Source organism: Sciurus vulgaris, assembly GCF_902686455.1.
Source record: "Sciurus vulgaris genome assembly, chromosome: 7".
Classification (NCBI taxonomy): domain Eukaryota; kingdom Metazoa; phylum Chordata; class Mammalia; order Rodentia; family Sciuridae; genus Sciurus; species Sciurus vulgaris.
Genome location: NC_136467.1, coordinates 122,369,187 through 122,386,237, shown reverse-complemented (window position 1 = coordinate 122,386,237; position 17,051 = coordinate 122,369,187). Strand labels below are relative to the sequence as shown.

The following is a 17,051-nucleotide window of genomic DNA, read 5'->3' as shown; positions in this document are numbered from 1 at the left end:
ACTACCCTGGCTACCGCAGATTGAAAAGGGGTGTTGAAAGGGAATGGCAGTCAGGTCCTCCTAAGAGGCCTATCTAAGGGTACCCAGTAGATGGGAATTTCATTCTGGATTCCATCTGTATGACTATTTGTAAGTGGGGCATTTCGTGCATCAGGACATTCCAGAGGTTTATAGTGGCTGGCAGTTGGTTGGTGTCGTGGACAAGGTGTATGTAGGACAGGGATCATGCCTTCTAACGTATCCCAGACAAGTCCCCAAAAGATGAAATAGGATTTCCAGCCTCTGCTGCTATAGTATTGCAGCAGACCCCAGCCATCTTCCAGTACCTCCTTTCCTGGTTCTTGTCTTGTGAATCCAAAGAATGAAATCCGTGGACAAGGAAGACGGAGAGTAAAAGAGTAGTATTTATTCAAGTTGAAGAAAAGAGAGTGCTCCCTCAGGGCAAGAGGGGACCCAGTAGGAGTTGCCTGCCAATACTATTTCTTAAAATGAAAGTGGAGCAGCTTTACAGGTTGGTGGTAGATTGGGAAAAGAGAGCAAATCACTTGCCTCTTTTTAACTGTTTTTCCTCAGGGTGAAGTCTATAAACCAAAAAATTTCTCTCTCTCTGCTTTACTGGGGGTGGAACCCACAGCCTCATTCATGCTAGGGAAGCCTTCTGATTGGAGTTATGCTCCCAACTTTTTATAAATAAATAAATATATTTTTTCTTTTTCTTTGTTTTGAAGTATAAATAAATAAATAAATATATGTGTGTGTGTGTGTGTGTGTGTGTGTGTGTGTGTATACACAGAGAGAGAGAGAGACACGCACAGACAGACCGACTTACTAAATTGCCCAAGATGCTTCTCTTTCTTGAGACCTGGCTATTTCCTCTTCCTATCAGCTCACTGCAGAATTTTTTTTAATACTGGGTTTCACTGTGTTGTCCAGGCTGGGCTTGAACTCTCAGTTCTGCCTCAGCCTCCTGAGTTGTTGGGATCAAAAGCATGTGCTACTCCAATGGACTCAAAGGGTTTTTATTAATCATTTTTGTATACTATTTATCATTACATCTTATGAATGATTTATGTGTTCACATATATCATATAGGTATGATAGTAATTATTATATTTGATTTTAATTCTAGTTCCTTTTCCAATATGCTTAGTCCATGTAGTTTTTTGTTCCTTTAGTTCTAGACAACCCAACAGAGGTAGCTTGGGTTTTGAAGGCTCTTCCTGTAGAAACCTAGGTCAGGCATTTTTAGTTGAGATCATAGTCACCCTTAGGTAAAAAGAGATATAATTTACATACCATAAATTCATCCTCTTAGATTACACAACAAATTTTAGTTTTCCAGTCTTCTTATTTATAGGGTTATGCAACCATCACTATAATCAATTTTAGACATTTTGCAGCCCTAAGCAACCATAATCTACTTTTTGTCTTGATATTTGCTTGTTATGGACGTTGAAAATTGGATTTAGGAGTCAGGGAAATCTTAGAAACAACTTAACCCTACCTGACAAAATTTTATTCCTTAGTATTTAATTTCTCTCATTGGGCTTTCTTGGGCATCACATGAGCAGCTTTGACTTTGAGTTCATGGATAGTTTACAGAATGGAAGATGATGCTTCAAACTGTGGCAGGTAGATGGCTGTGACCAGAGGGCTGTGTTTTGCTCCACTGCGCCATCTCAAAGTCATATGGCAAGAGATGACTGCAAGTTCTTATTGGCTGCCATTGGCTGCTGACTAGTGTTATTTATTTGTGACTCTCACTTTATGATTTGAACTTTGAAAATTAAATGAAAATATTAAATGAAGTAATTTGTTTTATTATTTAATTCTACAAAAATTATTCAGCCTTTAATTTAATCAAGTGCTGCAAAGGAAAAATGTTAATATCTGAATGAATCTCTGGTGGCTAATTTAAAAGTTATTTTCTTATATTAAGTACAAGTTAAAAATTAAATTCACTAAGATAATTTCAAGAAATTAAAATCTTCACTTTTGCTGAAATTATGAAATTATTTTGAATAATTAAAAATTTTATTATATTGCTATTATGTATTTATATGTTGCTAATTTGCATAACTAATTTGATACATTACCATTTATATAAATAAATAATCCTATTTAAGGTTATCAGCAGTTACAGATTTGTTGAACATTAACATATTTGAAGTATTTAATTTAGCTTAAAACAATTATTCTGTTTCTTGTTAAAACTTTTTTTAGTTGTAGATGGACACAATATCTTTATGTATTTATTTTTATGTGGTGCTGAGGATTGAATCTAGTGCTTCACACATGTGAGGCAAGCACTCTACCACTGGGCTAAAGCCCCAGCCCCTATTCTGGGTTTCTTTATCCTGGATTGAAAAAGAAAATGCTTTGAATGTATTTTTTTATATAGATAAAGCATATGTATATATACATATATATAAATGTTTATAGACAAATACATGTATATAGATACCTATGGAAGTAAAATTACATAGGGAGGGACAATTCAGAAAAAAATGTGTAAAAAGTTTCCTTAGTTTAGGTGTGGCTCGTGCCCATAATCCCAACAACATGTGAGGCTGAGGCGGGAGGATAACTAGTTCAAGGCCAGCCTCAGCAATTTAGGCCCTAAGCAACCTAGTGAGACCTTGTCTCAAAATATAAAGTAAAAAGGGCTGGGGATATAACTCAGTGGTAAAGCATCCCTGGTTCAATCTCCAGCACCAACAAAGAAACAAATGAACAAACCAACAAAACAAAAACAAAAACCTTGGTGAGATCATTATGAAAAAAAAAAAAAAAAAAAAACGGTCTAGAAACAAATTCTGGTGTAGGTGTTTCATTCATAGGAGGATGATTAGTCCAGAACTTGGGATGGCAAAATCTAGATTAGATGGAAATGACCTGGTTGTTGAAGATACCCTGACTTATACCTAAAGATTGCATGGTAATTCCTTTCATTCATTTATTTTCTTCCCTCTTATTTATTGAGCTCCTAGTAGTTACAAGACTAGATACACTAGTAGGAGACAGGGTGGAAGTGCACAACAGGGTGGACTACATAATGTATGGAAGAAATAGTTCCTACTTTTACAGTTTTTTAGTCTAATTACATAAGATAGAAACATGGAAAGTTCATTTAGTAAAAATTTAACAAATTCTTAAGGTAAATATAATGTAATTTTCGACTTGCTGATAGAAATTCAGTTTACCTACAATATAATATATTTTATAATGTTCCTGTTTTTGCATTGTTTTTAGTGTTCCATGGTACTTTGTATGTATATTATATAATGATTGTTTAATATCCTAGCTTTAGCTCTGAGACCGGGATGTGAAAGGAAACAATATGGGTAGTTTTTTGGGGTGGGGCGGGCAGAGAGAGCATCTGGCTATACTTTTCCAGATGTTGTGTTGAAGGACAGCAAGACTAATATTTTTAGGGTTGGGGGAATCAGTCAGTCCAAGTGTATGGGAAACATATTATTGGAGTTCCTAAATCAATTTTTTAATTTCTTTGGCTTTTCTGGAAATCTGGCAGCCAGTTAGAGACAGTGGAATATACTTTTTTTAATTTTTGGATCTTCTAGAGCATGTCCATGGGCTATTACAGCTTAAAAGAAGAAGGCTGCAGTCACCTGGCATCATGTCCTTTCAGCTGCACTGTGTTCCCAGCTGGGATTTGGAGGTGGCTCCAGAGGACTTCTAAGTGCTTCAGGTGGTAGTTAGGCTTCTTTGTTCCTTCCAGTGCTATTCACCTGTATTTTTCTTTCATAGGTGTCTCTGCAAATAGACTCATGGGTGGTGCCATGCAGCTTACCTTCCGCAAGATGGCATTTGACTACTATCCCTTCCACTGGGCAGGTTAGGAGAAATCTGAATGGGGTCGATTCTAGCATGGCCCAAAATTTTGAGGGCAGATTCCTGGTTTCATTCCTGAGTGCCTAGCAAGAGGGTTCCAAGGATTACAGAACATGCTCAGAGGTGTTAGGGCATCTTTTGGAAACCTGGATGATCTGCTTAGTGATTGAGGGAGGAGAGGAAGTTGGGAGTGGAGCAGTGCTTGAGACGTTGCTTTTGATTCTACCCTAGGCCCTAAATCTCCACTAGGTTTAGATCCTCTCCAGTCATCCATAGTTAAAGATGGCAGCAGTCAGCAGCTGCCCTTTGGGAATCTTTAGGGAAAAATCACATTTGAAGTCCAGATGAACTTGGGCGCTCTCACTGGTTAATTTTTTCTTATCTCAGAATTGTAGATCGGGGATGAGGATCAGATATTGTGACTTTTCTGACAGGAAGGGGAAACTGAAACATTGGGTTATGGTCTTGGGCTAAAATCTTTCTGCTTCTTTGTTGCACAGGTGATAGTTGCAAACATTGGGTACGACACTGTGAGGCCATGGAGACCCGAGGACATTGGGCTCAGAAGCTGGTGATAGAATTTCAGAGTAAAATGGAGAAGTGGCATGAAGAGACTGGTCTGAAACCACCCTGGCACCTGGGAGTAGACTCTCCTTTCCGGAGGAAAGCAGGTGAGAAACTGAAGACTCCAGTTCTTATCCTCTTAACCATTTATCTTGGAATAACCGGTACAGATAGAGCAGTGGAGTAGCTAGTTAACTCCACTGTATCCCATGGAGCAACATCAGTGACTTTCTTTGTTCCCAGGGATAGCTGTACTGTTAAAGAGAAGTTGTCATCATCTCTATTCAGAAAGCTATTATCTCCAGGTGTGGTTGCACATGCCTGTAATTCCAGGAGGCTGAGACAGGGGGATTGCAAGTTTGAGGACAGTCTGGGCAACTTAGGGAGACTTTGTCTTAAAACATTGCTAAAAAGGGCTGAAGATATAGCTCAGTGATAGAGCAGCACCCCTAGGTTCAGTCCGTAGAATGGCAAAAACAAAAACAAAACCCAAAAAAACCACTGTTACCTTGATCTTTTTTTTTTTTTTTTTTTTTTACAGTACAACAGAATGTATTTTCATAAGATATTAATCATGGACTATTAATACATTTGAACTAAAATACAATACTTCAAAACATTTTGAACAAAGAGCTTACAGATTACAATTGTTTAATAACGAAATGCCTTGCTTAATGAAAGGTTTTGGAGAACTATAATTTTCAAAACTGTAGAACAAAAGTATTAAATAAAAGTATTAAATAAATCACTTTATGGCACAGAACACAATAAACTTATCTAGGCAAACAGCAGGCAGGTTTTTGCATTAGAAGCAAAATGGAGAATTTAAACTAAGCTCCAAATTCAGGGAAGAGGTTTCATAAGTTTCTGGTTAACTTATTCTTGATTATAAGAAACAAGGGCCTTTAAGCATCAGATCATTATTGTCTGTTTTTTTTTTTTATAAAAATAAAAACATTTCAAACATTAGCAATATATATATGTGTGTGTGTGTGTATATATATATATATATATATATACACACATTTTTTTATCTCAGCCAAAGTTCTTCCTTTGATAATTCAGAATCCTGCTGTTCATCAAATCTGTGAATATTTGGTAATTTTTAAACTACTGATGTTACCCTTAAGATGATTCAGTTGCATTTTCTTTTCTTCTTTTTTTAAATTTTTTTTTTTTGTTGCTGAAGGACCTTTATTTTATTTATTTATATGTGGAGCTGAGGATTGAACCCAGTGCCTCACACATGCTAGGCAAGTGCTCTACCACTAAGACACAGCCCCAGACATTCAGTTGCATTTTCTTGTAATTCATTTCTTCCCCATCAAACCTATGAACTATACCAGGGAAGACAATGACACATGCTAAGATAAAAACTCTTAAGACTTAATTCATGAATGATTCATCAAGTATTTACTGAAAGTCTACTACACTTCCAGTTCTAGAAGTAATATGACATGACAAGTTCATCATTTAAAATACAGCAGGTGAAGAAATGATTTTGATTCATTAAAAGCCTTGATTTCATCTTTCAAGATGTACAGATACTGATATCCTCTGTAAGGTCAAGTAAAATCTTTTATTATGTTCTTTTAATTGTCATAAGGGGTACTTTGAAATCTACATGTTGACAAAGCCCCTTTCTCTAAATGCCTTCTGCTACTTAAGACTGGTCTAGTATTTTGTTTTCCCTTTATTTTCTCCAGCATACTCTCTGCAGCTCTGTCCAACCAGCTGGCTCTTTCTGTGACACTTTGTGACAGTTGTTCCTCTTCACTGTGTACTTGTTGCTTTCCTCCTTGGGAAAGCTTGGTCAACCAGACTTTCTCATCTTCCCTTACTTGGTTTCTTATCCATTTGAACTCCCTACTTGTGTTGTGAGGTAGCAATCAACAACTCTATGACCGTCTGTGGTAGCGGTACCCTTTACTCACAAGCATTTCCTCTGCACATGAAGATCATGAACAAAAAAGGGACCAGAAGAGTCCACCTTTCATTGTTTCATTGACTTCTGGTGTTTTCATAGTATATTAAATGCCTGATTTCACATTTACAACAACCAAAAATACCAATATTTATTCTGAAAAGTAATTATATGTTCCAAGTAGCAGATATTAACAACTTCCAACACGATCTCTAGGAATAATTCGAAGTTCTGAACCATGCTTTAGAAAAACATTTCCAGCAGTCTGTGCAGGATTTATTCCTATTCCATCATTGGTAATAATTGCACTTGTTGCTGCAGGAACTTTAAATTCTTCTGCAGCAAATTTTAAGACAGCTGTAAAAGGTATACTCTCAGGAACACTAAGTACTTTATATGGCAGCCGCGGGTCCGACGTCAGCGTGATCTTAAAGGAAACCTTTGACATGGTGGAGTAGGCCTGGGCAGACAACCCTCGCCCACTTGGCAGAGTAGCTCAGCACCCTCACCAGTGAGGAAGCCTACCTTGATCTTAAGGAGAACATTTTCGAGTTCCATCCAGTGTTGCCCTTTCTTTCCTACTTAATAGCATTAATCATCTTCAGATTTTTGCTTTTCTTCTTTTCTTTTTTGGTATTGGGGATTTAACCCAGGGGTACTTAACCACTGAGTTATATCCCCAGCCCTTTTTAATTTTTATTTTGAGACAGGGTCTTGCTAAGTTGCTTAGGGCCTCAGCCTCCTGAGTCACTGGGATTACAGGCATGCATCACCATGCCCGACTTACTTTTCTAATTCTGTTAATAATGAGAGTTGACTATATCTGATTCTCTTTCCCACTTCCTTATTTTTATTTAGATTCTCTCTCTAGTCCTCGAAAGAACCCTCTTGAAAAGTGTCCCTCTGGGGGACGACAGGCTGCTTTTCGGCCTCCAGCTTGGAATCGCTTACGCTCCAGCTGCATGGTTGTACGAGTAGATGACCTGGACATCCATCAGGTGAGGACATGGGGAAACATGGTTGGAAAGGGGCGGACAGTTCATTTTGAAAGCAACTGGAACAGCGTGACCAAAGTTGTAGAGTCCAGGGACTGTTTGCCCCATTCTGGGTAGACTGACAGTTGGGTCTGTTTCTTTTTGAGCATGGCTACTGAGAAAGGGACTTAGGAATTCTTCCAGTTTTCCTCTGAATGCTCTACTACAAGTGCCTGCTGAAAAAAACAACTTGGGGTTAGTGCAAGACAGGTGTGAGAATGCCTGGAATAGGTTTGAATAGAACTGTGCTCCTTGTGCCAGACTTAGGAAGGATGGTCCAGGCTGTATGCTCTTCAGAGGAAATTGAGTTCTATTTTGGGAACTGCTACTGATGCTAACAGTGAGTTGTGATTGCTTAGGTTTCTACAGCTGGACAGCCAAGTAAGAAGCCATCTACACTCCTTTCCTGCAGTCGCAAACTTCACAGCCTACCCAATCAGGTCTCTGCCATTCATGTTGAGTTTACAGAGTATTATTTCCCAGATAATCAGGAGCTTCCAGGTGAGCATCTGGACAGGCCATTTCTTCTGTCTAGCTCATGCTCTTCACTTTTATCAGTCTCGGGGCCACTATGTGTCTTCTCATTGTTGTTGGGAGTTTTAGGTGTTTGAGTTAATTTTGTATACCTTTGTTAAAAACTGCCCTGCATAAATGTGTATCTTTGCTTTCTTGATGATAAACATTAGCTACTAAGGGTCTAGCTGCCACTTCATATGTGATGATACTTCTTTGCTCTGCTTTCCAGTTCCCTGTCCAAACCTCTACATTCAGTTAAATGATCTGGCATTTACTGTGGATCCTGTCAGCTTGCTCTGGGGAAACCTCTTCTGCCTAGATTTATACCATAGCTTGGAGCAGTTCAAAGCTATTTACAAGCTGGAAGATTCAAGGCAGAAAGATGAACATCTAGACATCCGACTGGATGCCTTTCGGTTAAAGGTAGGGAGAGAGTAGGGATTTGTCCTCTGTGGTAACCACAAGTGCATTTTCCTCATGGCTGTAATCCATAGTTGTTTTCTGTTCATTTCGTGGAAGTAAGAAAAACAGTTTTGTAGCCAAAATGATCCTTGGCATGTGTATTAGTGGTGGGGTATTGAGATTCTCAGAACATCATTCTGAATTGTGTTTTATTTTCCCTCTGAAGGTGAGCTTCCCTCTGGAGAAGAGAGAGCAGGCCAAGTTGCATCGTCCCCAGGCCCTTGTCTTCTCTGCATCAGGCATGATTGCCACCAATACACGTTATGCTCCACAATGTAGCTGTCAGGATCTCCAGAGTCTCTTCCGGGGTTTTGCTGCTGCTGAGTTCTTCCATTCTAATTATGATCGCTTTCCCAAGGTTCCGGGTGGCTTTAGTCTTCTGCACATGCTGTTTTTGCATCATGCCTTCCAGATGGAGTCCCGCCTTCCTCAGCCTAGTGCCCTTCCTCCCCAGAGGCCTAAGGCTTCCCAAGATCTCTGGTCCATCCACTTCACCCAGATTTCCTTGGACTTTGAGGGAACAGAGAACTTCAAAGGCCATACCTTGAATTTTGTGGCCCCCTTCCCCTTGTCTATTTGGGCCTGCCTACCGCTCCGTTGGCAGCAAGCCCAGGCAAGAAGGCTCCTTTTGGCCTCAGAGGGGAGGTTGAAACCATCAGCCAGCTTTGGCAGTCCTGTTCACTCTGAAGCCCTTATCTCTGATTCTGTGTCCCATCAGAGGTCAAAGACTGAGTATGACTTGAAAAGTTTGTCAGGCCTTACAGAAGTCATGGAAATTCTGAGAGAAGGCAGTGATGGTGTGGACAATAAAGGGCCTATGACAGAGCTGGAGGATGCAGCAGATGTCCATGTGCTTGTACACTCCCCTGCCCATGTCCGTGTGAGGCTTGACCACTACCAGTACTTGGCTCTGCTTCGCCTCAAGGAGGTGCTGCAGGAGCTTCAGGAGCAGCTGACTAAGGATACAGAGGCCATGACAGGGTCTCCCCTGCAGGACCAGACAGCTTGCATTGGTGTCCTCTTTCCCAGTGCTGAAGTGGCTCTGCTCATGCATGCTGCCTCTGGATCTGTCGATGCTGACTCTGCAGATTCAGATACCACCAGCCTCATAGATTCAGAGCTGTCTCCTTCAGAGGATCGGGAACTGAAGTCTGATGCCTCCTCAGACCAGGGCCCAGCAAGCCCTGAAAAAGTCTTGGAGAATAGTAGTATTGAAAATCTGGATGCATCTCATGAGAGGCCTCAGAGCAATGGAGAATGGCAGGACTCAGGTCCAATTATGCAGCAGCTGGCAGGGAAAGGCCACGAAGCAGTTGAGTCCCTCCAGGCCAAGAGACTGAGCAGAGCTCAAACCTCCAGCTCACCAGCTGTATTGAAGTCTACAGCTGGCAGGGATACTGCTGTAAATGGACAGGGTGAGCCTGTTCCCTTGAAGAACATTGAGGGAGAATTGTCAAGTGCTATTCACATGACCAAGGATGCCACCAAGGAGGCTCTCCATGCCACCATGGACCTCACCAAGGAAGCCGTATCCCTAACTAAGGATGCCTTCAGTCTGGGCAGAGATCGAATGACCTCCACCATGCACAAGATGCTTTCCCTGCCCCCAACCAAGTGAGTGTCTCTCTGCCTCCTTCAGTCACTCCATCTCTTCCTCTAGTTGTGACCAGTGGGCTTAAGGCCTCCTGTTGTATGCATTTTAGATTTAGAAACATCCATATAGTCCAGGAGAATGCATACTTTGGCCTATTTAATGGGCAGTTTTCAGGTCATTGTTTATTGCTGCTTAAAATCAGATTATCTTCTTTTTCATTAATTCATAATTATTGATACAGATATGCTGTATCAGAATAACAATAGCTGGTATCTGTATAATATTCTTCTCAGTGGTCTTTCATGTAATTTTTTGTTTGACTTGATCCCCTATAGCAGCCTAGTAGGATAGCTACAGACATTTGTATCCCCTGTTTATAGCTGAGGAAACTGAAGCTCAAGAGAGGATGAGCTCATGGATTCTCTGTCTTGTAAGAGAAAAACTGGGGCTTTGGACTCACTCTTTCTGATATACCTTACAACATCTGCCAGAGTAATAGAGAAGAAATTAGCAAATTCTTCTTTTGAAGTTCTTCTTTTTGAGTTTTTACTGTGTGCTAGGCTCTGGGTTAAATGCTAGGGATAGAATAGAGAGAAAACATGGAAATGTGTCATTAGAAGCATAGAAAATTATGAATTTTCCCATAGGTTCCCTGTGAATTTAGGAAAGACAATGAAGACTAAAGGAAATCTTTGCTGGAAATCTTTTGTGGTTTAGAGACAAGGGTATGAAAATCAGTGGCGTTAGAACTTTTTTCCAAAGTGAATTACCTTATGTGGGTCTCTAAGCATTGCTGGTGAGTGTCTTCCTGCAAGGCTAGATAGCCCAGATGGAAGAAGAGAGGAAAACTTAAAGGGATGAGTGCTGTAATAATATTAGATGGAGGCTTTTTGTGTGTCAGACATTGTCCCAAAGACAATATTAATCCACTGAATTCATGTAATAGTCCTATAAGACAGATACTAATATCACTCACCATTTTACAGATAAGGAAACTGACTCAAGAAGGTTAAAAAAAAAAAAAAAACTTGCTCAAGATCACACAGCTTGTGCGTGGGGAAAAGACACTCTTCGTGCTGCCTATTCTAAATGGAGATGAATAAGGGAGGTGGGGGAAAAGGTGAAAATGGTAACAGGAAGAAGTGTGATAAAAGCTTTGTGAAACCAAAAGTGGCTTCCCATCTGTCCAAACCCATTGCCTTTTCTCAGTCCACCCTTTCCTGGACTTCTCTGTGGCAGTTAACATTGCTGGTCAACTAGTATTTTTAACCCTGTGTGGTTACTCTCATTTCTGTGAAGAGTATTCTTTTTGTCTTTGCTCTTTTCTTTTTTATCCTACAAATGTAAATACTTTCAAGGTTGTCCATATTCTGATCACTTTTTTCTTTTTGGTACTGGGGACTGAATTCAGGGGCATTCAATCACTGAGACACATTCCCAGCCCTTTTTATTCTGTTCTGGGACTGTCTCTAAGTTGCTTAGGGCCTTGCTAATTACTGAGGCTGGCTTTGAACTCATGATCCTCTCATCTCAGCCTCCCAAGCTGCTGGGATTACAGGTGTGTGCCACCATAACTGACTCTGTTATTATCATTTTTGTCCTAATTTTTATTTTTTTAATTATGAGTGATTTTTGCTCACTGTATTGATATAGGTGATAAGAAGAATAAAGGAGGAAATAGAGATAGCTGCTCTTGACAGGTGCAGTGTCGCACACCTGCAATCCCAGATGTTCAGGAGGCTGAATCCTAGCAGCTTGTGAGGCTGAGGAAGGAGGATCACAAGTTCAAGGCCAGCTTCAGCAACTTAGCGAGGTTCTAAGCAACTCAATGAGACCCTATCTCTAAATAAAGTACAAATAGGATTGGGGGGCCGGGCAAGGTGGCAAGTGCCTATAATCCCAGTGGCTTGGGAGGCTAAGGCAGGAGGATCATGAGTTCAAAGCCAGCCTCAGCAACGGTGAGGCACTAAGTAACTCAGTGAGACCCTGTCTCTAAATAAAATACAAATAGGACTGGGGATGTGGTTCAGGGTCAAGTGCCCCTGAGTTCAATCCCTGGCACACTCTCCCTCTCTCCCTCCAAAATCCTGGGAGTGCATGGTTGTAGCTCAGTGGAAGACCACTTGCCTTAGCAGGTATGAGGCACTGGGATTGAGTCTCAGTACCACATAAAGAAAAAAAAAAAAAAAAAAAAAAAAAAAAAAAAAAAGTAAAGGTATTGTGGCCATCTACAACTAAATTTTTTTAAAGTTAAAAATAAAAAAAAGGATCAGGGACTTTTTAAAGTGGGGACTAAGTGGTTAAGTGTCCCTGAGTTCAATCCCCAGTACCAAAGAGAAAAAAAAGAAAAGAAAGAAAGAAAGCAGATCCTGTAGGGGGGATGTTCCAAGAAGGGTTGTGAGGGATGTTTGTTGTCTAGGGGTTTATGTACTAAGGTTAGAAGGGAGTCATGTGGCTTTGAAGACCATAGGCTAGAGATTTTAAAGAAGCCTATCTTTGAGTCCAGTTACACTAGGATATTGATCACGGTGCTGCTTTGCCTCAGGGACTGGCTCAGGGTTCAGGTACATACCTTCAGGCTCCAGTGGAGTCACCAGTCACTAGCTGTCCACTCCATTTTTAAACTCTTAGTTTGGGGGCGGGGGGGCTTGACCCTGTCTGCCATTTCTGTCGCCTGCTGTCACTTGGAAGCATTCAGAATGTCAACAAAACAGCTGCATTTTTTTTTCAGTTATAAAGTTGTATTCAGTTAACACAATAAATATTTCATATAAGCTGCACCAGGGACAACTGAAGATGAAAAACGGTATTGTCCCCATATATAACTAATTTGTTCTGTGTAACAACAAAAAACCTGCTTTCAATTTCCATGCCAGTTTACAACCCCCATATTGTACCAGGCAAGGTTAGCGGCTATTAGAAATATTACCAAGACAGTGCCACCTAAAGACACATTTGGTAGTATGTTAACTATATACTTGCACTGCAATTGTTTTCTTTAAAAGGAGTGAGTTGTGTATGGCAGATGTTAAATGCTTCATAAACCAGGAAAGAAAAACTTGTAGAATCAACTTGTTTATCATCATCATCTTCTCCATCTTCCTCATCTTCTTGCTCTTTTTTAGCCTTGACAGCTGCCTTTTCTGCCGCATCAAGTTTTCCTTTAGCTTGGTAGCAGCAAGATCCTTTGTGTGTTTTTCCTTAAGCTCAGCTGCTTTTTGCTTGTCATCTGCAGCAATGTTATTCCACATCTCTGCCAGTTTCTTTGCAACATCATCAATGGTTAGGCCAGGATTTTTGGGTGATAGGCAGAACAAGAAGGTTGATAGAGTCCTCTTGGATGCCTTGGGATCTTTGAACTTCTTTTTTGTTTCCCCTTCAGGAGGGATGTAGGATTTCAATTCTCTTTCATAATGGGCCTTGTTCACCTTTGCCATGTCTTCAAATTTTCCTTTCTCCTTGGCAGACAGGGTATCTTACCTCTCTGAGCACTACTTAGAGCACTACTCAACTGAAAGTCAACTGAAGTAGTCTGGGTGCTGCTGCTACTGCTGCTTTTTTGGTACTGGGGATTGAACCCAGAGGTGCTTAACCATTGAGCACATCCCTACCCTTTTTATTTTTAATTTTTTTCACTTTGAGACAGGGTCTCTCTAAGTTGGTTAGGACCTTGATCGTTTGTGGAGACTGGCTTTGAACTTGCAATCCTCCTGCCTCAACCTCCCAAATTGCAGGGATTACAGGTGTGCACTATTGTGCCTGGCCATCCAGATGCTGCCTGTCATGCTCCTTCTGACACGTTTTCACAAAGAATGCGTATGATGACATTTTGCCTCACAGTTTCTTTGGTTCTTCTTTGCCTGTGTTTAGGTTAGTTTGAGAGTCACCCACTGCCCATCCAGCTCTCACTGGCCTGGATGCTATGTCTGTGAAGCTCAATGTACTGAAATGTCTGTGAGACATATATAATCTTTAGTTCAAGTGGCAATTTTTGTGGAAAAGTGGAGAGCACTTACAGGGAAGTTAGGGGTTTGGGGTTTTTCTTAATAATACCTTTAGCTAGGCATGGTAGCACATGCCTATAATCCCAGCAACTCAGAAAGCTGAGGCAGGAGGATCACAAATTCTGGGCCAGCCTCAGCAACTTAGAGAGGCCCTAAGCAACTTTAATGAGTCCCTGTCTCAAAGTTAAAAAAAAAAATAAATAAAAAGTAAAAAGGGCTGGATGGCTGGAGTTGTAGCTCAGTGGTTGTGCTCTTGTCTAGCACTTGTGAGGCACTGGTTTGAACCTCAGCACCGCATAATAAAATAAAATAAAGGTATTGTGTCCATCTACAACTAAAAATATATTTTTTAAAAGGGCTAGGGATGTGACTCAATGGTTAAATAGCCCTGGGTTCAATCCCTGGTACCTGATAATAATAATATCTTAAACTGTGTCAGACTCTTCATCTGGAAACTGGGGAGGTAGATTAAAAGGTCTTTAACTGTTTCTTTTCAATTGTCATGCCTTTCTAGCTTTATCTTCCATCGCTCCCTACAACAAAACCTCCTGGCAGCTAGGCTGAGCTACTTCCTATTCTCATTTTGCTTCTAACTGTGCCTTTGTGCTATAAAGGGGAGGAGTGTCCTGTTCTCTCTTTCACAGTCCTTCAAGGACCCACCTCAGAATGCCATCTCCTTCTACAAAGCCATTCTTGATTCCCTTCTCATCCCTTCTCTTCAATATTGTCTAGCCTTAGGCTTGTGTCTCTGTCCCTCTCTTATGGCACGTATGACAATTCCTATAAAATTTATATGCATAAATCTCTCTTCTAATAGATGATAAATTCTTTGAGAACAGGGGATGTCTTATTCATCAATGTGTCCACCCCACACTCCTACCTTGTGCCCAGTGCTGTGGTGCCTTGCATACAGAAGTTGTTCAGTAAGGACATGTGGAATGAATGCAAGTAGCTCCAGGTGGTACCATTTTGGTAGGTAGATAGTCTCTTATGTATGGGGTGACCCTGAATAACCTTGAAAGTTAATGTTGATTGACTGTTTACACATCTAAAAGTACTGAATAAGATGATTCAGAAAGGCCAGTGGTTGACCCAGCTATCCCACTCCTCGGCCTATACTTATTACAAAGGATTTAAAATCAGCATACTACAGAAATACAGCCACATCAATGTTCATAGCTGCTCAATTCACAATAGATTGTGGAACAAACCTAGATGCCCTTCAATTGATGAATGGATAAAGAAACTGTGGTATATATATATACAATGGAATATTACTCAGCTATAAAGAATAATAAAATTATGGCATTTGTAGGCAAATGGATGAAATTGGAGAATATCATGCTAAGTGAGATAAGCCAATCTCAAAAATCCAAAAGGCGAATGATCTCACTGATAAGCGGATGATGACACATAATGGGGGGTGGAAGGGGGGCAAGAATGGAGGAAGGAGGGACTGTATAGAGGGAAAAGAGGGGTGGGTGGGGTGGGGGGGAAGGAAAAAAATAACAGAATGAATCAAACATCATTACTCTATGTAAATGTATGAATATGCAAATGGTATGCTGTTTCTCCATGTACAAACAGAAACAACATGTATCCCATTTGTTTACAATAAAAATAAATTAAAAAAAATAAACCATTTCCTTAAAAAGATAAAAAAAAAAAAAAAGAAAGGCCAGTGGTTGAAAGATAACTTCATCCTTTATAGCAGCTAATAAATGGTACCAGTTTTATCTTCACGTTAACTGTTTGAGCTAAAGGGGAAGCATATTGCTGGGGTGGGAACAAATATCTTTGGAACCACATTTGTGGGTTTTATTTTTATTTTTCTAAAACAGGGAGCCCATGGCTAAGACAGATGAGGGCATGGCAGCCCCTATGAGCGGAGGTGCTGCCCGACTCCGATTTTTCTCCATGAAGAGGACAGTGTCTCAGCAGTCATTTGATGGTGTTTCATTGGATAACAGTGGCCCTGAAGACCGGATTTCAGTGGACAGTGATGGCAGTGATAGCTTTGTGATGCTCCTGGAGTCAGGTATGTGGGAGCAAAGTTGCTGAAGTCTGGCAAGGTTTCTTCTCTCTGCTGCCTGTATTAATGCCAATGGGATTTAAGAGGAGCCAGGATTTCATAATACAAACATTTTCTCAATCAAAAAAAAAAAAGAAAAAAATTAGATTTGTGGCTCTGGCTTTATATCTTCATCTTCTAGGTTATTGGTTAATACTTGACCTTTGTCACAGAAAGATTCAAATCAAAGGGTAAATTACTAGTCTTACAACTATGTGGTTCTGTATTTTTATCAACAATGTGAGTTATGATTTTTTTCCTTCAGTACTGGGGATTGAACCAAAGAGTGCTTTACTACTGAACTGTATCCCCATATCTTTTTATTTTTTTATTTTGAGACAATGTCTTTTTAAGTTGCCAAGGCTAGCCTTGAATTTGTAATCCTCCTGCCTCAGCCTCCCAAGTCTCTGGGATTACAAGCATGTGCCACTGTGCCTATATAGTTTATTGTTGGAAAGTATTTAGAAGTTTTTTGTCTTTAGAAAATGAGTGACTTTTAGGAATTAAATCTACCTCCTCTAAAAGTTACACTGGTTCTTAGCTTATTGACTTAAAATGCCTCCTTGAGACTTTGCGGAGTATCTAGAGAGAATGTACTATTTCTTCCTTTATTTTTTATTGGATATTGACTAATTATAGTTGCATATGTATGATGTATGATGTACACATCTTCAAATTTCGCATCAAGTTAACTAACATACATTATCTCAGAGACTTACATTTATTCCCTCTGGTCTAATTGAAACACTGTATCCTTTGACCAAATCTCTCTGTTCCCTCTACTCTCCAGCCTCTGGTAGATACCATTCTGCTTTCTGATTCTATGTATTAAATTGTTTTAGATTACACACGTAAGTGAGAATATGTGGGTTTTGACTTTCTGTGTTTGGCTCATTTCATTTAGGCTGATGTTCTTCAGATTTATCCACATTGTCTCAAGTCACAGGATTTCCTTCTTTTTTGAAGTTGAATAATATTCCATTGTGTATATATACTATGTTTTCTTTATTCATTTATGTGCACATATAGG

At 40.0% G+C, this 17,051-nt stretch overlaps 2 protein-coding genes across 3 annotated transcripts in view; one reads left to right on the top strand and one right to left on the bottom strand.

The window, feature by feature from the left end:
• Nucleotides 1–17,051, top strand: part of BLTP3A (bridge-like lipid transfer protein family member 3A) — an 81,525-nt gene that overhangs the window by 55,563 nt on the left and 8,911 nt on the right. For both annotated transcript variants that reach the window (XM_079147199.1, XM_079147200.1), the window contains 7 exons: nucleotides 3,769–3,855; nucleotides 4,353–4,523; nucleotides 7,199–7,338; nucleotides 7,734–7,875; nucleotides 8,120–8,313; nucleotides 8,519–9,966; nucleotides 15,792–15,988. In XM_079147199.1, the coding sequence (XP_079003325.1) occupies nucleotides 3,769–3,855; nucleotides 4,353–4,523; nucleotides 7,199–7,338; nucleotides 7,734–7,875; nucleotides 8,120–8,313; nucleotides 8,519–9,966; nucleotides 15,792–15,988 (2,379 nt within the window). The remainder of the gene's footprint in view (nucleotides 1–3,768; nucleotides 3,856–4,352; nucleotides 4,524–7,198; nucleotides 7,339–7,733; nucleotides 7,876–8,119; nucleotides 8,314–8,518; nucleotides 9,967–15,791; nucleotides 15,989–17,051) is intronic.
• On the bottom strand, nucleotides 6,466–6,855 carry LOC306665602 (ubiquitin-fold modifier 1-like). Its single transcript, XM_079147277.1, has one exon. It carries the CDS (start codon nucleotides 6,786–6,788, stop codon nucleotides 6,531–6,533), a length of 258 nt encoding a protein of 85 aa, XP_079003403.1. The 5' UTR covers nucleotides 6,789–6,855; the 3' UTR covers nucleotides 6,466–6,530.